The sequence below is a fragment of the Microcaecilia unicolor genome, chromosome 11 (genome assembly GCF_901765095.1).
Source record: "Microcaecilia unicolor chromosome 11, aMicUni1.1, whole genome shotgun sequence".
Taxonomy (NCBI): domain Eukaryota; kingdom Metazoa; phylum Chordata; class Amphibia; order Gymnophiona; family Siphonopidae; genus Microcaecilia; species Microcaecilia unicolor.
In genome coordinates this window covers 68,400,294-68,425,659 of record NC_044041.1, presented here as the reverse complement: position 1 = coordinate 68,425,659, position 25,366 = coordinate 68,400,294, and the positions used below count along the sequence as shown (strand labels likewise).

The following is a 25,366-nucleotide window of genomic DNA, read 5'->3' as shown; positions in this document are numbered from 1 at the left end:
ACAGTTGGAGTACATAGGAGCCCCGCTAGACACAGCGCAGGCTCGGGCCTTCCTTCCTCTAGCAACAGCGGATACCTCAGTAGCACTTGCCTCGCTGGTCCACAGCAGCCAGCAGGTTTCAGCTTGGCAAGTGTTGAGATGACTGGGCCACACGGCCTCTACAGTGCATGTCACTCACATGGTACTGCTCCATTTGAGAGCGGCCCAGTGGACCTTAGCCTCCAAGTGGTCTCAAGTCATGGGGAACCTAACGGATGTCATTGGCATCCTGCCTGAGTTGGATCATGCCCTTCTCTGGTGGACGATCCAGTCTAATTTGACTCTGAGACTTCCATTCCAAACTCCACCACATCAAAAGGTATTGACAAAGGATGCATCTAACCTAGGTTGGGGAGCTTCACACTCAAGGTCAGTGGTCCGCTCAGGAGGCTCATTTTCAAATCAATCTCTAGCTATGGGCCAATTGGAACGCTCTAAAGGCTTTCAGAGATCGACTCCAAAACCACTTTATTCAAACTGCTCAAGTATCTCCTGCACCTCTCTGAGTCTAGTTTGAAAACCAGCTCTGTAAGAGTTCATCTTAGTGCAGTTGGTGCTTATCAGCGTATAGTCGGCGAATTCATCTCTGTACAGCCTTTAGTTGTTCACTTCATGAGAGGTTTGTTGTTGACAAAGCCCCCTACCAAACCTGCAGTTGTCATGGAATCTCAACATAGTCCTCACTCAGCTGATAAAAGCTCCTTTTGAGCCTCTGGATACCTGCCTTCTGAAGTTTTTGACCTGGAAAGTTGTATTTCTGGTGGTGGTCACTTCAGCTCACAAAGTCAGTGAGCTCCAAGCCCTAGTAGCTCACCCATCATATATTAAATTTTATCACAACAGAGTCCTCCACACACATCACAGGTTCCTTCCTAAGGTTGTGTCGGAGTGCCATCTTAACCAGTCAATTGTTCTTCATGCCCATCCTGTCAAAAGTGTACTACATAATGTACACTGCAAGCAAGCCTTAGCCTTCTATGTGAAGCGGATTAAAGCCCATACAGTCCACCCGGCTTTTCGTTTTTTTGATCCCAACAGGTTGGGGTGGCCATTGGCAAACGCACACTTTCAAATTGGATAGCAGATTGTATCTTCTTTGCTTATGCCCAGGCAGGGCTGTCTCTTGAGGGACATGTCACGGCTCACAATGTTAGAGCCATGGCTGCGTCTGTTGCCCACCTGAGATCATCCTCCATAGAGGAGATTTGCAAGGCTGCAACGTGGTCTCCAGTCCACACGTTCACATCCCACTACTATTTGGATCAGGACATCCGACACGACGTTTGGTTTGGACAGGCAGTTTTGCAGAATTTGTTAGGTGTCTAGAATCCAACTCCACCCTCCTAGGCCCTGTTCTGTTCCAGGCTGCACCTACACCTAGTATGTATATAGTTTCAGGTTGATTAAGGCTTTAGTCTTGGTATTTTGAGACTCCGTTATCCAAGCTTTCTTGTTTTCGGTGAGCCTGGTATATAGGGATTCCCACACATGGGAATAACGCAGCCTGCTTGTCCTTGGAGAAAACAAAGATATTTACCTGAAGCTGGTGCTGCCCAAGGACAGCAGGCCGCTTATTCTCACATCCCCTAGGAGTTGTTTTTGGTTGTACTCTTTATGCTTTTCATCTGACTGAGGGATCTGCACTCGAGCATCGGGTGGGAAGGCACCAGTGCATGCACTGTGGGATGATGCTAGAAATTTCTCTAGTGCTAGCGAATCAGCGTCCGCACTGGGGCTCCATCAGATGATATCATCCACATGTGAGAATGTGGCCTGCTGTCCTCAGAGAACACCAGCTACAGGGAAGTATCTTTGCTTTATGGCACAAAGATAAAAGGTAGAAAAAATGGCTTGCTCAAAACAGGACAATCTTGGGAAAATTGCAGCATATCCTGAGCTAGAAAAGGCACTACTAAAATGGCTCACAGCGCTGGCAATAGGGCAGTGCGGTCAATATTGCAGAATTACACTTTTGAGGACCCTTAGTACTGCCAAAGCTGCAAAAAATATGAAAGAATTTAGTGCTTCATATGAATGGGCATGAAGATTTATAGGGCACCATAATCTGTTAAGACACTGGACAACGATAGCCCAAAAATTACCTGTGATTTGGACCTAAAACTTTTAAATTTCAACAATTTGTTATAAAAATTAGAAAATAGCATAAATATGATCTGTTCTTGATTGGCAACACTGATCAAACACCTCTTTTGACAATCCGTACATTCAGACATTGAACATCAAAAGTGCAAAGACAATTCCTATAGCTGCAACAGATCATAATAAAACTAGATTTATGGTCATGCTTTCTTGCATGGTCAATGGTTCAGTGTTAGCTCCATAGGTAATTTTTATGAGAGACGCCCTTCCGAAACGCATTGATTTTCCGCGAGGATTTTATGTCGTGTCTGTCCAAAGAGTTAGATGGTCAAACATTATAATTAATTGGCTAAAAACAGTCTGGGGAAGGCGACCTGATAGGCTGTTAAAAACAACATTCATTGCTGGTATTGGATGCACTTCGGTGCTGCAAAATGGCAGCAATTAAAAAAAAAAAAAAAGCTAAAACCGACCTGTTCATTATCCTGGGTGGCATAATGACATTTTTACAGCCATTGGACTTTGCAGTAAACAACTAAAAGATGTGCTTAGGTGTATATGGAACTTCTGATTCATTGATGGTGTCCATCCCTACACAGCAGGCAAGCGGATGCATGTGCCAACAATGCTCAAAGTAACCAAATGGATCGAAGAAATCTGAATCCAAAATTATTATTATTTTTTTTTTTTAAATGCCATGGAGGCAGTAAAGACAATGTGGTGTGGTCAGAAAACCTTACCCATAATGGAGCTAGAGAGACCACTACGGTGGCCAACAGCAGTGATGATGATTCAGACAACAATGATGACAGTTTGTTTTATGCAGATTATATGGAAAGCTGAGCCAATGATCCTATTGGTTTTCATGAACTTCAAATCAGGTGAAGACTAAGAACAACATCAGAAACATCATAATATGCACCCAGAATTTGAACAATTTTTTGGGAAAGTGCGCATTATGTTTGAGATAATATGATACACCGCTCTATAGGATTTTCAGAGCAAAAATACATTCAGAATTAGGCAAGCACCTTTCATCTATTATTTTAGTACAAAAGTATATGTATCCTTTTATTTTTTATTTTTAAATTCAGAAGTATGTGTGTAAATGCAAACCCCACTCTAACCCTGCACCAGCAACGCTTCTACTCACTGTGAGGAAAAGTATGTACATGCAGGTTAGGTTTTTTTGTAAAGCCCCTTTCTGTACATAAAATCACTGTCTGTAGAAACGCATTTGAAAATTACCTTCCCATTGCGTATGGAATGGTTTCTGATCTTTAAACAAAATGTTATATTAGACAAAGAGAGCCTGAGTAAATAAGTTTTTAATTTATTTCTTCATTTGAGGAACAAAGGGGCCCTTTTACTAAGCTGCATTAAGTGCTAATGTGTGTTTAATACAGCAAAACTAGCCCAATGCAGGATGCACTGAAGTATTCTGCATTAGTTTTGGCATGTATGTGCGTGGTGATTTTTGGTAATTTTTTTTTTGTTGTTGTTTTGAGGGGGGCTTGGGGTAGAGAGTGATAGTTCTGTGCTAATCAGATCTGCATTAACCATGCGTTGAGCCCTTATGGCCTCCTAACTAGGTGGCAGTAAGTTCTCCCAAAGTTACCCAGATCACCCACTCAATCAAGCACTTGACCAAATTTTAATTGATTCAAAAGATTGGACAGAACCAGACTTAATTTCAGCCAGCTCTGCTGAATCTAGATTTCATTAAACCTTACCATGAGAAGCTAGTAGTCACCACAAAGTTTCTACAAGAACGCTGTATTACAATGAAAGGAAATTCCAGAATGAGTGAGAAAAGTTGTTGAAATATCAGTCTGGAAAGAGTAACACAACCATTTCTAAAGCTCCGGGACTCTACTGAACCACGGTGAGAGGGAGAAGATGTGGAAGAGTGGTGAATCTTTTAGGTTTGATTCACCTGCCAAATTTTCTCTTAGGTCACAGTGACAACTCATCTGAGAAGTCGCAAAACTTCCCAGAAGAACATCTTCCTCTCTTTAGCCTCAGGATCAGTGTTGATGACACAATAAGAAAGAGACTGGACAAAAATGGGATTTGTGGGAGAGTAGCATGGTGGAAACTGTTGCTGTCAAAGAATATGAACGCTGGTCTCTCTTTGCAAAAAAAAAACACACACACACTTGAGTGATCCTCGAGCCTTTTGGGATAATGTTCTGTGGAGAACTCTTCAGACAACACAGGTCCCATTCCATCCAGCTTAAAGCAAATATAGCTTTCCACAGTAAGAACATCATACCAACAATCAAACCATGATTGTGGTAGTATAATGGTGTGGGGATGCTTTGCTGCTTCAGGACCTGGAAAACTTGCCATTTTTGAAGAAACCATGAATTCTGCACTGTACCAGAAAATCCTTAGATCCGGTCATGTGTCTGAATTGAAGCTAAAGTTTAACCGAGTTATGAAGCAAGACAATGATCCAAAACATAAAAGCAAGTTGCATCTGAATGGTTGAGGGGAAACAAAATTAAAGTTTTGGACTGGCCTAGTCAGTCCTGACTTGAACCCAGTAGAGATGCTTTGGCAGGACCTAAAACTAGTGGTTCATGCAAGAAAACCTACAGATGTGTCTGAATTGAGCAGTTCTGGGAAGGGTGGACTAAGATTCCAAAACAGTGATGTGAAAGATTGATTTCAAATTATAGGAAGCATTTGGTTGCAATTATTGCTGCTAAAGGCAGTGCAATCAGTTAAGTTTAGGGGACAGTTATTATATCACATGTGTGATATGGATGTTCCTTAAATAATGAAGTAATTTAAAAACTGTGTTACATATTTATGCAGGTTAATTATATTACACTTCCTGCTCTTTGCCCCGCTACCTGCATCTTTCCATCTCTCCCTGTCGTCCTCTTAGTGTCCTCATTCTGATAACTTTCTGTCCTGCTGCTGCCGCTGTCTCCACACACACGTCCACACTCCGGAATTTCCCTCTCACACCCCTGGTGGCCCTCCGAGCTTGCCTTTAGAGTCTGCAGTGCTACACACACGCTGCTTCTCTGGCTGGGAGCCCTCCCTCTGTAGCATCCTGCCCACAGGAAATAGGAAGTTATGTCAGAGGAGGTGGGAGCTACAGAAGGAGACCGCCTGGCTAAAGAGAAGCAGCATGCGTGTAGCACTGCAGACTCTAAAGGCAAGCTCAGAGGGTTGGGGAGAGGAGAGTTGGATGCCTGAGTACAGGGGGAGGAGAGAGGCAGGCAGAGATGGTGGACCCGCAGGAGAAAGAACAGAAAGATCCAGACGGGAAGGGGAGATGCCAGACTGCAGACGAAGAGAATGGGAGAGGCAGCCAGTTAGAGATGCCAGGACCCAAAACGGGGGATGGAATAAACACATAAGGGTGCCCTTGGAGAAGAGGGGCAGGGAGAAGAGATGGAAACTAGATTTCAGGAGGAAGAAAATTAGAAGAAAGTTGAATATGAAAGATGGATATAGGGCAGGAAATAATGAAAGGAAAGAAACAATGAATGGACAGGATACCCTGGAAACAGTTCATAGCAGTGACAGTGGGAAGCAGAACCAGAGGCAGGAAGCAAGATGATTAGAAAAATAAAATCAAGACAAAGGTAAGAAAAATGAATTTATTTTCAGAATAGTTATTGAATTCAGCTTTGAGAATTTACTTCTATTGTCTATGCTTTGCATTGTACAGGAGGAAATATGAGGGGGACACTTTGTGCGATTAATCATGTGATTAAAATTAAATAAATGTTTAGCTTTAAAATCCATTCACTGTGAGATATATGCAGTAATAGGGGAAATCAGGAAGGGTGGGGGGAATCTTTTTCAAATCACTGTGGAACAAGACCACCTGTTCAATAAGAAGAAATATATGTTATCTTTTAAATACAAAACCCTCTAGATTTCAAGTTAGCATAGTATGATTGGAAGAAAATTGTGATTTTTTAATATATAGGGCATGAACCATGTACTGAGTTACACAGTAGGGTTGCATTTGTTCAGAAGCTCCCATTCTGAAAAGACTTTAACTTGAAAGTAAAAGAGAAAGATTGCAGTTTATAGTTGGTTTAGAAATCCTTGTTATCTTAAGTAACATACATGAGACTGTTTTGTAAATGGCTTTTTCAGAAGTGAATGTTGCTGAAGAAAATAAACTTTTACTTCATTGACAGAATTCCTGTCCTCTGATCTATCCATGGAGTTTAGCTTGTCAGAAGCTCCATCTTGTAGCAGCACCTGGGTGGATGAAGATAAAGAGGAGGATGAAGAGCTTCCCAGTATTCTTCTGCAGCAAGGTGTGGAAAAAGAAATATGTTTGTGTTGGTGGCTCTGTCCTCATTCACAGGTCAGGGCAGAAATTTCCTTTATAGGAAAATGAAATGTCAGTGAATTCCGGTTGGATCCTCAAACATTTTAAGAAAGTAAGCAAAGTCCTGATATCAGCAGAAGGAAACAAATTCTCTTAGCTCTCTAAGAAGATCTCCAGTATTGATCATGAGAGGGAGAAATGGCTCAGCTGCTATGGCATTACGTGCAAGCAGGATATACCCTGCTTAATACTTTGCTGTTTTTTTGTCCCCAGAACCATTGTCTGTAGAACCTGGGATGTTGGTATGGTGCAAGTTCCAAAAGTATCCCTATTGGCCAGCTGTGGTAAGAATAGCATCCTCCATTTATTTGAAGTACTTTATTTTCAAAGTAGTATGTTTAATGCAGTGCTGCTCGGTCTGCATTTGCTTGTCACTCAGTCACGCCAAGGAAATCTTGGGATCCACTACAAAATAAGTGAACTTGAATGAATGTCTAGGTAAGAGGAAGCTGGCTAAATAATCCTGAATTTGTGGTTTGGAAACCCCTGAGCACAGCTATACAGAGCTTTTAAAGTAATATGAGTTAATGGCTTCAGTCCTTTGAATAGTGGCTAAAATTCCAGCTTCATATTTGCCTCCATCTGGAGGTGTACATGGTGCCCGTTTAAGTAAAGGTGTCAGGCTGTAAGAACAGGATTAGTCTTTCCTCCCACTGTATGTGTGCGCTGCTTACAAGCACAACACAACTTCACAGAAGTCATGATATAAAGATGTGCCTGGAGAAAGAAAGAATGACTCCGATCCAAAGTGTTATGAGAACTTTATTTACACCATCAGCCGGCAATAAAGCTGTTTATTGACATTCTAAAGGTAGAATCCTGGCGCTGTACACCTTTGTAAGAAATTTGGGATTCAAGTCCAAAAGATGTTATACAGAATTGAAATTTAAAAAAATATATAAGGTAGTTCTTTTTTTTATTACATATTAAAAAAAAAAAAAAAGGCAGATGCTATAATATTGACAATCCACAGAAAGATACCACCAAAACATAGTCGGAGGGGAAAAAATTGTGTTTCAAATGCAGTTTTATTCAGCTACTGAAAATGCTTGACTGAGAAACAGAACCCTGATGTGGGCATGTTTCACTTGGAAAGACTGCATTAGGGAGCATCATGTAATTACAAAGTGGTGTCTTAATAACAGGATCTTGTAATGTGTCTATTGGAACCAAAAACCAGAGAGGAACTCTATGCCGCATAGTATTACTGATAAATCTAATTAACAGGTCAGGACTTAAAAACTTCATCATAACAGGAGTTCAACGTATCACATCAAAACCATATATACTCTGTGCTGAGAATTAACAAAAAAAAATTTGAACAAGCAATGAGCAATCAATATTGATACTCATATGACCTCAGCGGCTACTCTTTTCACAAGAGCCCCTCAACTCTTGATTCACCTGCCTATTCATCAGTCAAAAGTGTGACTTTTACTTAACTACCAGTTTCATACATACATATTTTTACTCAGTATGGATTGTATCAGTTTTGGACTGGACCCTGATGCAGATTTTCTGCGAAACATGCTGCATGATGGCTATCAATCCTGTAAACAGCCTTTAGTTAAGTAATTCTTTCATATTGTTTTAAGAAAACTAAAAAATTGAAAAAAAAGCTTTTGCAGAATAGCGTTTTGATATTAAAGATGGATTGTAAGTGAAATTCACACTTTTGACCGATTTGAAGAGGCAGGTGAGCCAAGAGCTGAGTGGTGAATCAAATTGGTGGAGGGCTGGATTTGTATGTTAAGGAGGGCCTTGAATCAAATAGATTGAAAAGTCTGCAGGAAACAAAACACTTGGAATCCCTGTGGATTGAAATTCCATGTGTAAAGGGGAAAAGGACAGTGATAGGAGTGTACTACCGTCCACCTGGCCAGGATGTAGAAATGTTAGAAATTAGGGAGGCAAACAAACTGGGCAACACAATAATAATGGGTGCTTTCAATTACTCCGATATTGACTGGGTAAATGTAACATCAGGGCATGCTAGGGAGGTAAAATTCCTCGATGAAATCAAGGACTGCTTTATGGAGCAGCTGGTACAGGATTCAGCAAGAGAAGGAAAAATTCTAGACCTAGTCCTTAGTGGAGTGCATGATTAGGTGCAGGAGGTAATGGTGCTGGGGCCGCTTGATAACAGTGGTCATAATATGATCATATTTGATATCAGCTTTGGAGTCAGTACACACAGGAAATCCAATACGTTAGCGTTTAACTTTCAAAAAGGAGACTATAATAAAATGAGAAGAACCGTGAAAAAAAAACTTAGAGAAGCAGCTGCGAAGGTCAAAAATTTACATCAGGTGTGGATGCTGTTCAAAAATACGATCCTGGAAGCCCAGACCAAATATATTCTGTGTATTAAAAAAGGAGGAAGGAAGACCAAATGACAGCCGGCATGGTTAAAAAGTGAGATGAAGGAAGCTATTAAAGCTAAAAGAAAATCCTTCAGAAAATGGAAGAAGGAATCGACTAAAAATAATAAGGAACAGCATAAGGAATGTCAAGTCAAATGCAAAGCGCTGATAAGGAAGGCAAAGAGGGACTTCGAAAAAAAAGATTGCATTGGAGGCAAAAACATAGTAAAAAAATGTTTTGGGTATACTAAAAGCAAGAAACCGGTAAAAGAATCTGTTGGACTGCTAGATGACCAAGGGGCAATCAGGGAAGACAAAGCCATAGCAGAGAAATTAAATGAATTCTTTGCTTTGGTCTTCACCAAGGAAGACTTGGGAGAGATACCGGTGCCAGAAATGGTATTCAAGGCTAACGAGTCGGAGAAACTGAATGAAATTTCTGTAAATCTGGAGGATGTAATGGCGCAATTTGACAAATTAAAGAGCAGCAAATCTGGACCAGATGGTATTCATCCCCGAGTACTGATAGAATTGAAAAATGAACTTGCGGAACTGTTGTTAGTAATATGTAATTTATCTTTAAAATCAAGTGTGGTTCCGGAAAATTGGAGGGTGGCCAATGTAACGCTGATTTAAAAAATAAAAAAAAAAAAATTCCAGAGGTGATACGGGAAATTAAAGACCAGTGAGCCTGACGTCAGTGCTGGGCAAAATGGTAGAGACTATTATAAAGAACAAAATTACAGAGCATATTCAAAAGCATGGATTAATGAGACAAAGCAAACATGGATTTAGCGAAGGGAAATCTTGCCTCACTGATCTATTACATCTCTTTGAAGGAGTGAACAAATGTGGATAAAGGTGAGCTGGTCGATATTGTGTGCCTGGATTTTCAAAAGGCGTTTGACAAAGTACCTCATGAAAGATTCCAGAGGAAATTGGAAAGTCGGGATAGGGTTAAATGGTCAGTATTCTCAATGGAGAAGGGTAGATAGTGGGGTTCCCAGGGGGCCTGTGCTGGGACCGCTGCTTTTTAACATATTTATAAATGATCTAGAGATGGGAGTAACATTTGCTGACGACACAAAGTTATTCAAAGTTGTTAAATTGCGAGAGGATTGTGAAAAATTACAAGAGGACCTTATGAGACTGGGTGTCTGAATGGCAGATGACGTTTAATGTGAGCAAGTGCAAAGTGATGCATGTGGGTAAGAGGAACTCGAATTATAGATATGTCATGCAAGTTTCCATGTTAGGAATCACCAACCAAGAAAGGGTTCTCAGCATCGTCGTTGATGATACATTGAAACCCTGGCTCAGTGTGCTGCGGCGGCTAAGAAATCAAATCGAATGTTAGGTATTATTAGGAAAGGAATGGAAAACAAAAACAAGAATTTTATAATGCCTTTGTATCGATCCATGGTGCGACTGCATCTTGAATATTGTGTTTAATTCTGGTCACCACATCTCAAAAAAGATATAGTGGAATTAGAAAAGGTACAGTGAAGGGTGACGAAAATGATAAAGGGAATGGGACAACTTCCCTATGAGGAAAGGCTAAAGCGGCTAGGGCTCTTCAGCTTGGAGAAAAGACAGCTGAGGGGAGATATGATAAAGGTCTATAAAATAATGAGTGGAGTGGAACGCATAGATGTGAATCACTTGTTTACTCTTTCCAAAAATACTAGGACTAGGGGGCACGCATTGAAACTAGAAAGTAGTAAATTTAAAACATCAGAGAAAATATTTCTTCACTCAATGTGTAATTAAACTCCAGAATTTGTTGCCAGAGAACGTAGTTAAAGCGGTTAGCTTAGCAGGGTTTTAAGTGTTTGGATGGCTTTCCAAAAGAAAAGTCCACAGACCATTATTAAAATGAACTTGGGGAAAATCCACTGCTTATTTCTAGAATAAGCAGCATAAAATGTATTATACTGTTTTGGGATCTTGCTAGGTGCTTGTGACTTGGATTGGCCCTTGTTGGAAACAGGATGCTGGGCTCAATGGACCTTTGGTCTGTCCCAGTATGGCAATACTTATGTACTTGTGACTCTGTGAAAAGTGTTGCCGATGATATCATACGAGTATCAATATTTTTATTCCTCATTGCTTGTTCTGAGTTAACAAAAAAAATTCTCAGCATTGGGTATATATGGTTTTGGCACAGTATTACTGATAGCACACACCACCAAGAGAAGCAGAACAATTTTACACTGTGTGTGTGTGTGGCTTCTCTGTTCTGGTGCTTATTCAGTTTTTCTATACAGGTGAGAAATGTGAAACGAAAAAGGAAGAAAGCAACTATTGTGTTCATTGAAGAGAGTTTGTCTGATCCCACAAACAAAAATAAAAGGTAAAAATATAGTTGTGAAGTGAGATGCTTGCAGCTTGAATGTTCTGGTCTGTTCTTTACATTAAACTTTCCCTCCTTTTGGTAAGTTGGAGCAGTGGATTATAACGCATCTGAAAGAATCTTTTGGTTACTTATGAAACCTTTTTCTGTCTGGCCTATCTTAAGCTCTGAGCTGCTTGAGTATAATAGTACAAACACAGCCAAACAATAAATGAACAACATAAAATTACCTCCGGTCAGGCTTATGAATAACAGTTTCAAGGAGCAAGTGTTCATAAAAATGCTTCTGTGAACAAGATTAGTTTTAATTTTTTCTATGCAAGAATGAAATATGCACAGAATGTCTTACCCTTTAATCTGAGAAAACTGTTGTAGTCGTAGAGAAGCTAAAAAGGAACACTAAAAACCTGAAGTTAGCAAACTCTTGTCCACAAAAGGTCCTTGCAGAGATTTGCAATTGTGTGGTTACTCAATGAACAATATACATGCTGTGGATCATTATAGGTAATATGGAAAAATAGATTTTACCTGCTAACTTTTTTTCCTGTAGTCCCACCAGACCAGTCCAATACCTGTGGGTTATGTTTGTTCACCAGTGAATGGAAACAGATACAAACAAAATAGTTCCATGTGATTAGCCCCTTAAAGACACCATTCAGCCTTGGATACTCAGTATTTTGATTGACAGAGCAACAGTCTAGTTGTAGCCCCCTTCACTTTAACTGTCACAATTAAAGTACTTTTGTCAACGACCATAAACAATTTGGAAAGACAAAACTGACAGAAAAAATTCAAACATGAGAAGAAACTTGACATCGAATAACCTGATGGAAAAGAACAAAATATAGAAAAAGTAGAGTGGTCTAATAACTCTAGATATGCTAGAGCATGTTTCTGGACTAGTGTGATGGAACTAAAATAAAATTAATAAATAAGATCTCATTTCTCCTTCCTTAGTTTCCTCACCAGATCAGTTCAGAACTCATTGGGATGTAGCAAAGCATTTCTCAGATGGGTGGGACTTGAAAATCCCTGCCAGGTTAAGGTTCCCAGAAAACAGCAATAATATCTATTGAATGAATAAGGGACTACTACATGCCTGCTCTTAAAATTGATAGGAGGCAATGCTAGCAACATCAACGACAAAGTCACAGCATATCTGCAGTGTAAGGAATTCAGCAACCTCTCAGAAGATAGCCCTTTTTACAGTGCATCAATTGACAATTCATTTCCTTTGTCCTCAGGTGCTAGTAGCTTTAGAGATTGATTAAGCATCCCAGTCTTGTGGGAGCAGAAAACCATCTAGTCATATTGTCTATGAACAAATAAAACAGAAAAGGAGAATGGAAGCTTTGAAGATGGTCACAACCTATAATGGAGACAGTGCCCATGCTCAAAATGTTATAAGAGAAACTCCAGATTGAGGAGAAATCTATGAAGACTGCTCTTTTAGGTATGAGGTACTTCAGAGTTCTCTGTTCTGGTAAGGAGCTAAAAAAAGAAGACCTAGTGTCCAGAAGACAATATATCACTAAATCCCAAAGCAAAGCACATTCGATTGTAAATCCCCAGAGAGGATTATTTATTTATTGCACTTGTATCCCACATTTTCCCACCTATTTGCAGGCTCAATGTGGCTTACAAAGACCTGTTATGGCATCACCATTTCAGGGTACAAAAGATACAATTGGTGTTACAAAGATATCGAGGCTAACAAGTCGATCTAATCAAGCAATTATGGAGATGACAATTAGAATAAGAGAGGATGTGGTGATGTGTTGTGGATTAGTTATTGATTCTCGTGGTAGGCTTTGTTGAAGAGGTAGGTTTTCAATGATTTGCGAAAGTTAGTTATTACGTTAATCGTTTTAAAGTGAGTTGGTAGTGCATTCCACAACTGCGTGCTCATGTAGGAGAAGCTGGACGCATGTGTTAGTCTGTATTTTAGTCCTTTGCAATTGGGGAAATGTAGATTAAGAAAAGTGCGGGAAGATCTTTTAGCATTTCTGGGTGGGAGGTCCACAAGGTCAAGCATGTATGACGGAGCGTCTCCGTAAATATTTTTATGAACAATCGTGCATATCTTGAACGCGATATGTTCTTTAAGTGGGAGCCAGTGTAATTTCTCTCTTAGGGGCTTTGCACTTTCGTATTTTGATTTTCCAAATATAAGTCTGGCTGCATTATTCTGGGCAGTTTGAAGTTTCTTGATGATCTGTTCTTTACAGCCAACGTAAAGTGCATTGCAGTAGTCCAGGTGACTCAGTACCATTGACTGTACCAAATTTCGAAAAAATAGCCCTTGGGAAGAAAGGTTTTACTCTTTTGAGTTTCCACATGGAGTGGAACATTTTGTTAGTTGTATTCTTCACATGGTTTTCAAGTGTGAGATTACGATCAATGATAACTCCAAGAACGTATCCAGACGGCCTGAAAAGCATGGCCTGGCTGTTAGAGACAGTCTCCTGCGTTACCTCTAAAGAGTCTACCCCAGAAGTAGGCTAAGATAACCAGAGATGTAGCTTGGAGAGGGGGGAAGAGAACACTACATAGGTAGGCCCTTCACAATCTGAAGTAGTAAGACAAACAGTCTTATGCAAACTCGGGCCTTACAGGAGAAATTTCTGAATAGGAACCATAAGAAAAACTGAAGACGAATTCTCCCAGAAACTATGCCTGCATGGGGAGTCCCTTCTTCCAGGAGGTCAAGGCAATCACTTTTGAGACAGAATAGATTTTAGAAACAATAAGTTCAAGCCTAGACTGGTGCAAGTCAACCTATTGGGCTGAAGTGAGATGCCATCGGTTGAAGCGCCTAGATGATAAAAGGGGAAGGTGGGAAAATATAGCATAAGTAAGGAGTGGACTGCAGTAGTGTAAATCAACTTACTTCTGCCTTCAAAGTAGTAAGAGTTTTGGAAGAGGCTCTCATTTCTAAAAGATCCAGAAAAGAAAGATCAGAAGGCTCAATTTTTCTGGATCAAAATGTCTAAAAGTTAAGTCCACAGTACACTAACACTGTGCTGCTGATAAAGCTAGCATGGGCTCTGCTTAAAGCAAACAGGAGTACCTGCCTGTTCACCTCAAGGGCATGGTTCTTGTGCAACTGACGCAAGGAACTGAAGTCATGAAGAAGCAAAATGGTGTGAATGCCCTCTTGTGAGAAAAGTGCTAAAAACCTGAAGATGACAACTTCTCGTTAGTTCTGAAAAAATGAGAGGTAGAAAAAATTATCTTAAAGCTTGTTACATATCTGCACTAGACAATTAAACATAATCAAAAAATGCTAAAGTGTAGTAAGGAACCATAGGTTCTGGAGTTGAAGCAAACTAGATAACAAACACCTCTACAGAATTCATATTGATGTCACTTCCGGAGAAAACAAGATCCACAGCTCTGGAAGAGAGGAGAAAAACACTTAAGGAAGAAATTCTGAGACCAAGCTCATTCAAAGAACTAAGACTCTGGAGACTGGAAAATCCATGTCATCTGGGCAGACCATGCCGAAGTCTGTTTTTTGACTCAAAGCCAACAAGGTGGCATTGATTTGCATATAAGGCCTGCTTTGGAAAATTCTTTTATTTACAGTTACTTGATATACTACAAGTAGCACCCATTGCACTTCTCTGTGTTTTACCATAAAAACCAATAAGCAGAAAAGGAAAAAGAAACTACAGTATCAAAAGAGAGACCCTAGAAGGTAAGAGGGTGGGAAGAAAGTGACCTTGGGCTCTAGAATTCCCAACCTTTGCTGAAATAACCATGTTTTAATGGCTTTGTAGTGAGGAAATTCAAGTTTAACCTAATCTAATCTTGGAAGGAAGTGAAAATGTGGTCTTTCAAGAGAGATCAGTTTCAAACAGGAAGGAGGGGAAAATAACAAAAGTGCATGCTGAGATAAACACAATGTTCTGGTGGGTGTATTTGGGGGAAGATGATGTGCAATATAGCCTTGCGGCACCTGAAAGAAGACTTTTAAATACCAAACGCTGCATTTGGCTTTAATGCTAGCTGAAATTGGCAACGGAAAAACATGATCACGATGATGAGCATTGTAAAGTAGCTTTACAGAAATGGACTGGATTAACTGCAGATGCTACTATATTGCCAGAATGTATAGTGAGTAAATAATCTTACTTTGCACTTAGCAAAGCTAGAATAAGTGTCCGGGTGGCAGCAATTTCTTCAACAAATGAATACGGTGCGGAACATAGAATAAAGTGAGCATTTAGAGTTAACTTGATCTTTAAGAAAGCCATTTGTCAAAAACAAAGCCAAGTATATGAACAGATTCTTGAAATGGCAGTAAACACCCTTGAGTGACTAGAGGTACAGGCATTACACTTTGTGGTTAGAGAAGAGTGGAGGAGTGGCCTAGTGGTTAGGGTGGTGGACTTTGGTCCTGGGGAACTGAGGAACTGAGTTTGATTCCCACTTCAGGCACAGGCAGCTCCTTGTGACTCTGGGCAAGTCACTTAACCCTCCATTGCCCCATGTAAGCCGCATTGAGCCTGCCATGAGTGGGAAAGCGCGGGGTACAAATGTACAAAAAAAAAAAAAAAAAGAGAATACTCTCAGATTTTGATGAGTTATGAAGAGGTTTTGAAGGTATTTGGAAACTGTTTGAAACCAGAATTTCAAAGAAGTAGGATGAGGTTGGAATCTTAAAGAGAACAGAAGGGGCTATTATTTTAGTGATTGAATCAACAATATGAGGAGCAAGAGAAAAATATTAAAGTAGACAGTGACCAGCTCTGAGAGACTTCATGATCGGTGCTGTATGGAGAAAGTAAGTGTCTCAGATTATTTATTAGGATTTATTTACCGCCTTTTTGAAGGAATTCACCCAAGGCAGTGTACAGTAAGCATAGATCAAACATGAGTCATAGGCAATTACAGCAGTAAAAATATTCAACTAACAATACAAAGTACGGCATAGTATACTACTTGGCAACATCAGCACATTACATAATGGAACATTATAATTGATAGTGAAGGGTAAGGTAAAGTAATATATAGATGGGTAAGAAAGTAGGAAGAGTTAGAAAGTAAGGTGATAGATTTGAAGAAAGTTGCACATGAGGTCTGAGCTGGTAGCTTCTGTTGGAGAGAGAGACAGTTGCTGTAATAACAGGAAATATTGAGAACTAAAGCACAGAAATAAGTCCCATGACACCAAAATGACACAGCTACATTGGTCTAAAGTCACCTGTGTTTCGTTATGAAGAGCAGTGAGCAGGGTTTCAGTTCTGTGGAAAGGCCTGAAGCCCACCTACAAGGGTGTCATACTCTAGCTTCATCCAAGAAATCCATAAGTTGATCCAAGACAATTTTTCTGACAGTTTTGCTAGAAAAGAAATATTGGAAATGGGTGTAAAACTTGCTGAATCTGAGGCATCTACTTGCATTTTTTTTCAAAATGAGAATGGCTATGTTCCAGTGGATGGGGCTATATCCTTGGGTCAAACTAGATTGAAAACAGGGTAGAAACAATGGCAAAATAACGGAGGCCATTTATGAAGGAATGATGCAGGTCATAGTTCTAAAGGATATGATATAGCATTCAGCATAGCCTGGAATTTAAAGACACCTGGGTAAGCAGATGAAACAATTTCCAAGACAAACAGGAATGACGTGTAATGTTTCCAGTCAGTGCCAGGGATAGTGAGGGGCATTCCCAATATTCTGAGAGAAACAAATGAAAGTATTATTTACAGAGTCAGGAGATAAACTGCAGCTACTATTGCAAGCTGAAACAGAGTTAAGGACCTAAAACAGTTTTTGAAGTTTGTTGATAGAGCTGGCTATAATATCAAAAAATGACCTCTTGGCTTGCACAAACTCCAGGCGATATTCCTTGTATTTGACCAAGAATATAACATGACTGTCCAAGGAGCGCAACTTAACATCAGAGACATTCTGCTCGCCTTCTTTTTCAGCAGATGTAACCTGGGATGAAACCACAGTGCTACAGTGAACTTGGAAGAATCTGTATGGCTGGTGCCATTTTATTGAGTATAGAAGTCAAAGAAACACACATGGAATCAATTTGAGAATCCAGAGGAAAATAAGATGCGAAAGCTTATGGCTCAGTTGTTCCAGGTCTAGATTAGCCAAGTTCTGTTTGTAGGTGACTGGGTCAAGGGACATCAGAAAGGAACTAGCAAGGATGAACATGAGAAGTACTGTATCCAACCAAGAAACAGGGAAAGATGTAAGGGAAAATGGGACACAATGTAGAAACAGGACTTGAAAAGACCCAGTTAAGGATATGGCCTTATATGTGAGTTGGGAATGTTACATGCTGTGGGAGGTCCAGAAAGGACAAGGAGCTGGCCACAGCACAAAGGGTGAACCACAATAGATGAAGTAGACTCTCAAGTATACTTAATTGGATGACCTGACATGTGTTTTAGTCTTAGCCTTCGTTAGGGGTCTAAATATGTACATAAAAATACATTAGTACATTAATACTATATCATAAACAAAAAGTAGACATATAGTATTAATGTACAGCTTGAGCAAACAAATACAAAAATAAAATGTAAATATACACAATGATTCAAACGTCATTATATCCAATTTAAAGTTCATCCACCATCCTTCCATATAAATATAAGGTAATTCCCAGAGTTTCAACTTCCTGATAAGTAGAAATATATATATTTTTCTTTAAGAGTCTCTCATAAGTGACCTCAGTGATACTCACCATCCACCACCCTCACAGGAATTACATGGAGGTATCATAAAGCGTCAATCATCTTCACCGGTACACTTTTCTCACATTATTTTCAACTCCTTCAATAGTTATTCATTAATTTACGTATCTTTTAAAGATTTTCATTAGTTGGACCAAGGGGTTCAAATGCCCGACATGTTTCGCTCGCTACACGAGCTTCCTCAAGGACAACCCCTATAACAAACACAAAAACATCTTATCAGTCTCATCTCTCCCCCATCCTCCACATTTAACAGATAACTAGAGCAGAGATGTTCTCTCCCCCCACCTTCCTTATAAATTCTGAGTATCTTACCCTACAATCTTTCTCAGCGCCAGCTCTGCAGACATTTCTTAAACAGCAAAGACGGCGACAGCGTCTTTTCAACCTATTAAATACCGTCCCTTTTCATAGACGTATTCAGTCCCGCCCCCGTGACTCCCTGGGCTTCAAAATTGAAACAGGGACGCCCAATCCAATTCAGCATTTAAACCCAGAGGTATAACTGTTTGCAACTTAAAAATATACCATTGCTCTCTGTAGTTAAAAATTTTTTCATCTGAACCACCCTCCCTCTTCTTTTCCACAACTTCTACAATTCTCCAGCGTGTATCATCAACGGTATGCTGTTTACTAAGCCATTGGAATCAAGATTGGGCACTCAGAGGATTGCTTCAGAATTTGTTCTTTCACTAGCTAAACTGGTCATATGCAACAACTATTTCTGGTTTAATGATAATTTTTACCTCCAGACGAAAGGCGTGGCTATGGGGGCGACATTGGCCCCCTCAGTAGCCACGCTATATATAGCAAAGATGGAGTCTCAATTTATATATCCTTCCCAGCAGTTTAAATATGTACGCTTGTGGAAGCATTTCTTAGATGATGTCTTTTTTAGTTGGACTGAATCGAAACCAGCGTTAGAAGAATTTGTAGGTTGGCTTAACACGTTAGATTCTAATATATCATTTACGATGTCTGCAAATACTACAGCGATTGAATTTTTGGATCTATGGATCTTTAAGGAGGGTGATAAATTACATACGTCTTTGTATAGGAAACCAGTGAGCAAGAATACGCTACTGCAGTTTGACAGCTTTCACCCGTATCATCTTAAATATAACTTACCAGTGAGCCAGTTTTTGAGGGCTAGGAGAGTGTGTTCCACTTTGGTGGAATTTAAACAACATGCTATCGAATTAAAAGGTAGATTCGCAGATAGATGTTATCCAAGTTCTGCGATAAAAAAAGCATATTTAAGAGCACGATTTGCCCAGCGGGACTTGCTATTGCAAGAAGCTAAAAGAGAAGAAGCAGACTGTTTAACATGTGTGCTACCGTTCAATGATATGAGTCAAATAGTTCAAATTATGCGTAATCACTGGCATATTTTGCAGCTATACCCTTGTTTTTCAGAATTTCCCCTGATTTCTTATACCAGGGGAAAAACGCTGGGAGAGCGGTTGAGTAGAAATAAATTTATGTACCCAAGGGTTAATACTGAAGAGATGGGTTGCCAAAAGAGCTGTGGGCACTGTCAATGGTGCCCTAGGGCAATTGTGGCTAGTATGTGGGCTCCACCTGCTAGAGATAAGAAGCAAAATGGTTATGGATTGTGATAGTCGTAATGTTATTTATGCGATTATATGTCCGTGTGATCTCATATACATTGGTAGAAGTGCACGCCCAATTAAAGTGCGGTTGAATGAGCATAAATCTCGAATAAACACTCAGAATATACAGGCTCCGCTGGTTGATTACTGGCTTAGTAAACAGCATACCGTTGATGATATACGCTGGATAATTGTAGAAGTTGTGGAAAAGAAGAGGGAGGGTGGTTCAGATGAAAAATTTTTAAACTACAGAGAGCAATGGTATATTTTTAAGTTGCAGACAGTTATACCTCTGGGTTTAAATGCTGAATTGGATTGGGCGTCCCTGATTTACTTTTGAAGCCCGGGGAGTCACGGGGGCGGGACTGAATATGTCACTGAAAAGGGATGGTATTTAATAGATTGAAAAGAGGCTGTCGCCATCTTTGCCTTTTAAGAAATGTCTGCAGAGCTGGCGCTGAGAAAGATTGTAGGGTAAGATACTCAGAATTTATAAGGAAGGTGGGGGGAGAGAACGTCTCTGCTCTAGTTATCTGTTAAATGTGGAGGCTGGGGGAGAGATGAGACTGATAAGATGTTTTTGTGTTTGTTATAGGGGTTGTCCTTGAGGAAGCTTGTGTAGCGAGCGAAACATGTCGGGCATTTGAACCCCTTGGTCCGACTAATGAAAGTCTTTAAAAGATAAGTAAATTAATGAATAACTATTGAAGGAGTTGAAAATAATGTGAGAAAAGTGTACCGGTGAAGATGATTGACGCTTTATGATACCTCTGTGAGGGTGGTGGATGGTGAGTGTAACTGAGGTCACTTATGAGAGACTCTTAAAGAAAAATATATATATTTCTACTTATCAGGAAGTTGAAACTCTGGGAATTACCTTATATTTATATGGAAGGATGGTGGATGAACTTTCACTGGATATAATGATGTTTGAATGATTATGGTATTGGATCCAGTAGAAATTATTGACATAATTATTGCCTAATTTTTGAGCAATATACACAATGAGCCACATTATTAATATTCAAATGTCTTAATGAACAGTCAAACGTTAGATAATGTATTTGATTTAAAACACACTCGTATAACAAATATATAAATTCAAATACTCATAAGGTTCTTCACAGTGGTTCTTGTGCATACCTTGCTTCTTTGGTGATTCCCTATACACTTTATTGCACTTTACATTCACTAAAAAATAATTTTTTATTTTATTTTTGTTACATTTGTACCTGGGGCAATGGAGGGTTAAGTGACTTGCCCAGAGTCATAAGGAGCTGCCTGTGCCTGAAGTGGGAATTGAACTCAGTTCCCCAGGACCAAAGTCCACCACCCTAACCACTAGGCCACTAGCTTAGTTCTTCCACCCCTTTCTAAAGCTAGATGGGAATCCAGTAGATCTAGTGCTTTTTACTTCACCAGCACTCTGGAACTCCTTACTGCAGCATCTTAGGCTTGAAACATCTTATACATCATTTTGTGCTCTATTAAAGACCCACTTAATTCCAACAGGCTTTTTATGTGTAGGCCTGGGTTGATTCTGCAGCAGGAGGTCAGGGTTGAGTTTAGTTGCATGAATGTGATTGTTTGGATTTTGTTATGAGTTTTTACTTGGATAGATGTTTTTTGCCTATGTTTTTTGTTTGATTGAGAGAGTGTTTGAATGGCAAGAATTATAACCAAATGGCGTTTTTTGTTTGTTTTTTAAAAACGTAAACTGCTTTAATTTGCTTGCAACAAAACGGTATAGCAAGTTAAATAAACGATAATACTTAAAATACATTCGGCAAACCAAAAAATAGATAAAAAGAAGCAATTACTTTTGTCTATATGATCTAGATGTGAAATGTCTAAGTAGCAATAGTCAAATGGCAGTATATGCTTGCTGAGAGAACTGTCAAATATATGTTTAAGATACTTTTTTCAGAACTTTCTGAAAAGGAAGGAGGCAGAAAAAAATAGTTCCAAGTAATTCGTCCCCCCCCCCCCCCCCCCCCCCTTAAGGGTATCATGCAGCTGGAATGTTCAGGTTTTTTTTCTGTCTCCTAGCGGATGGTAGATGGATTGTGCAGTTCCTCATTGATGTTTGTTACCTAGCTCCTGCCCCATAGCATATGTATATAAATGTATATGTCTCTTATGGAGTGGCTTGGCTTCTTAAAAAAAAAAAAAAGAGGAATAAATCCAAATGGATTGTTATGGAGCTCTTTTACAATGCAGTGCTAGAGCTACCACAGCGGCATCACACACCAATCCAGCACTACTGCAAGAGCTTGCAGTAGTGCCACCCCCCCTAGCGCGCACCATTTCTGGCACAATTATTTTTTTTGTACTGCTGGGTGCTTACCTGGCAGTAATTGCTGCCCGGTTACCGTGGGAGCATTTACTACCTCCTACATAGATGGCAGTAAGGGCTTCACCCCTCCCCCCCGGAAATGGCTGTGCAGCAAGTTGTACTTACCGCACAGCCACTTCCTCTTTTTGCCTTTTACCTGCTGCAGTAAAAAGGGCCTCAGCACATGGCAAATCCACGCACCGACTCTACCGCAGGGCCCTCTTACTGCAGCCCTGTATTAGCACAAATAATGCCCATTTTAGATAGAGGCTGTCTTTAAAATAAAAATTGGAAAAGAATTGGCAATGTATTTGAAATATCTAAGATAATAAATACTTATAAGTGATTTCATAGACACCAGTAAACCCTATTCTAAAACAAAGGTAGTCTTAGCTTCTATTGTTAGAAATGTAAAACCTATTTTCAGGACCACTAGAGCTGTGGAACTCAAAAAGAGAATGGGATACCAGCTTTCAAGACATATAACAGGAGTCGGAAACAAAAAAGAAGAGAGTAACATAAAATCCCACCAAATTGTGTCCTCGGTGTATGTAATATATGCCATCAGGCAAACATAGGGGCTCTTATACTACAGTGTGTTAAAAGCATGCCAAACATGTTAACAGCATAATATCTAACAGAAACGTGTTAACAGCTTACATAGACCATGACGGAAGATAAGGGCCAAATGGCCCATCCAGTCTGCCCATCCTCATTAAGCACTAACTTGTCCTTTCCTAAGGGATCCCACATGCCTGTCCCACACTTTCTTAAATTCTGACAGTCTTCATCTCTATGACCTTCACTGGGAGGCTATTCCACACATCCACCACCCTTTTGGTGAAAGAGTATTTTCTTTCATCTGTACCAGACCAGTCCAGACCAATGGGTTATGTCAATCCACCAGCGGAAGGAGACAGAGAAAAAAATAGTTCCAAGTAATTCACCCCCTTAAGGGTATCATGCAGCTGGAATGTTCAGGTTTTTTTCTGTCTCCTAGCAGATGGTAGATGGATTGTGCAGTTCCTCATTGATGCTTGTTACCTAGCTCCTGCCCCAAGTTTGTCCGGGGACCAGTTGATTAGGGGGGTCTTTGCTGGTTGATTTGTGCTCATTTTACTGCCTGCACATGCTTGAGCCAGAATGATACCCGGTGGGGCTGGGTTCCTCATTCCCCAGCTAGAGTGATGCTCGGTGGTCCAGGCTTCTCCTCCCCCCCTCTGGCTCCACTTTTTTTTACTTGAGTGGCATCTATATACAGTGCAATGTGGCTCTCCTCAGCAAGTATGCAATCCTTATTTTCAAGCTGAGGTTAGTGGTACTTAATTATTTCTTGTCTGCAGCTTTTTTTTTCAGGTTTCTGGGGAACTTTGACTGTGGGCTCCAACAGTTACCAGTCGAAGGACAGCCATTGCTCTGTGAGCCCCTTGGAATTGAGTTTTGCTTTCTGTTTGTGACAGTTCTGTACACTCACTTCTGGTATTTTTTTGGGAGGTGTGTGAGTGAGTGCCTACATGCCATGCCCTAGAATCTCTGCTCTAGTCTTGGCAGGTGTGTTTTATAAAATTAGTTTCTCTTTTGCTAAGGGTGTGCTTATGTCGTCCTATGGAAGAAATGTTGCTGCCCTTTCTCTCCATGTTGCCTTTTGCCCTCCTCTCGGTTCTCTTTTCAGTGGTGCTATGGTTTAACTGTTGTGCAATGGGCAGGAAATTCCTTCCTTGAATGACTTTTAGTTTCTCAGCCTGTCCTGTTTCTTTTTACCCGGCCTGATTTTTGGCAGCATTAATTCTGTTTCTCTCAGTAATAGGTCTCCCTTCCTGCACTCTGTTCTGCCTCACTCCTAGGCTCTCATCAGTCTCATTGTCTTTTAGATTAGTCAGGCAGGGTTTAGAGGTCTCATTTGTCAAGTGCTTTTGCTACTTGTGTTTCTTGAATAAGCTATTTAAACAAAAAAAAAAACAACAACCAAGCCCTGGGGCACTTTCAGATTTCGGGGAGCTCCTTTTGGGGTTGTAGAGTTCCAATTTCCCTGGTTTATTTCCTTTTCTCTGGAAATGTTCCTTGTTTAGCTTCCAACTATTTCTTTATTATGAGCTGACACGATCTCTTGGCTTTCACCCTTGCAGCGTTTTGCTGTGTTTGTCCTTCACTCCTATTCACAGGACAGAAGGTGATTCAGCTTCTTGTTATTCTTGGGCAGGCTGTTATCTTTGGTGGCTGGCACATTCCTTGGTTCAGGTCAGCTATATACAACTTTTTTTTTTACCTGACTAATTACATTTGCTATTCTGGGGAATGGACATGACAGTTGTTTTACACTTAAAAAAATACAGTGATGATCTCTGCTTCTTAGTGTTGCAGGATTTTATGTATTGTATCTCGGCACAGTTTTGACTCCCAAGCAGCTTTAAAAAAAAATGGGGGGAGCTAGCCTTTTTGGCTGCACTGAGCCAGCAGCCTTTATATTTTGCAATGTTAACTTCCTTATGCTATGCTGGCGAAGCAACATTTCTTTTTCTTTTGTACTGTGCAGTGGCACTAACTTTGGTCCTAGTGGACACTACCATATTTCCACAGCAACAGCTCATATGGCTAATGCCATCATCTAATTGTGCCGTATAGTCTCAACATTCCTCACAGCTGTGTTGTGGCAATGTCATCCTTTGTTGCATAGGGGTAGCATTTTCCTTGGTGATAGCCCCCTGTTCTATGTAGTGGCAGCAACAGCCTCCTGTGCGACATGGTGGCAACATCTTCCAGGGCTGTGGGCTGCCACCAACTTCCTATTCTGCATAGTGGTGACAGTGGCCTAGGTTGGTGGATCTTGTACTGCCTGGTGATGGTGACTCCTGTCCTGCATATTGGCAGCTTTCCCATGGTACTGTGCTAACAGCATTCCTATGAGCTGTGTAGTGGTGGCAACATCTCTCGCAGCTGTGTGGCTTGTAGCCTTCAGTACCACTTAGTGACGGCACCTTCCTGGGTTGCTCAGGGGAAACAGCGGCTCAGGCTGGCCTTTCCACGTAGGCACATGTGTATAATAGTGGCATCAACCTGTGTGGTGGGGTAATAGTGCTTGCCACACCACAGACAGTTGCTTCAGCACATGGTACTAGTTCTTTCTCGGTTCCACAGTACTAATAGCGACATAGGATTTATACCCTCATTTTTTTCAGAGTTCTGGTTGGCTGCTGTGGTCATCATCTCCACAAGCCATTTGTGTGGCTAGCATACCACTTATTCTGGGTAGCGTTCTCTTACAGATTTAGGGGTGACATCTGCTGGTGTTCTTCTTTCTATTGCCTGTCTATGGTGCTACCATTACCTTTCATGGCTACCGTGTTGCAGGTATTTTGCAATTGCCTACTACTAATAATCATTTCTATATCACTACTAGATGTATGCAGCTCTGTACACATTGTATGCAGGTACTTTTCTCTCTCACTAGTGGGCTTACAAAGTTTTTTGTATCTGG

General features: G+C 40.4%; 1 protein-coding gene across 4 annotated transcripts in view; it reads left to right on the top strand.

The window, feature by feature from the left end:
* The window catches only part of PWWP3A (PWWP domain containing 3A, DNA repair factor), a 170,630-nt gene that overhangs the window by 63,133 nt on the left and 82,131 nt on the right, over positions 1-25,366 (top strand). For all 4 annotated transcript variants that reach the window (XM_030220350.1, XM_030220353.1, XM_030220352.1 and 1 more), the window contains 3 exons: positions 6,312-6,434; positions 6,722-6,792; positions 11,139-11,224. In XM_030220350.1, coding sequence (XP_030076210.1) covers positions 6,312-6,434; positions 6,722-6,792; positions 11,139-11,224 — 280 coding nt within the window. The remainder of the gene's footprint in view (positions 1-6,311; positions 6,435-6,721; positions 6,793-11,138; positions 11,225-25,366) is intronic.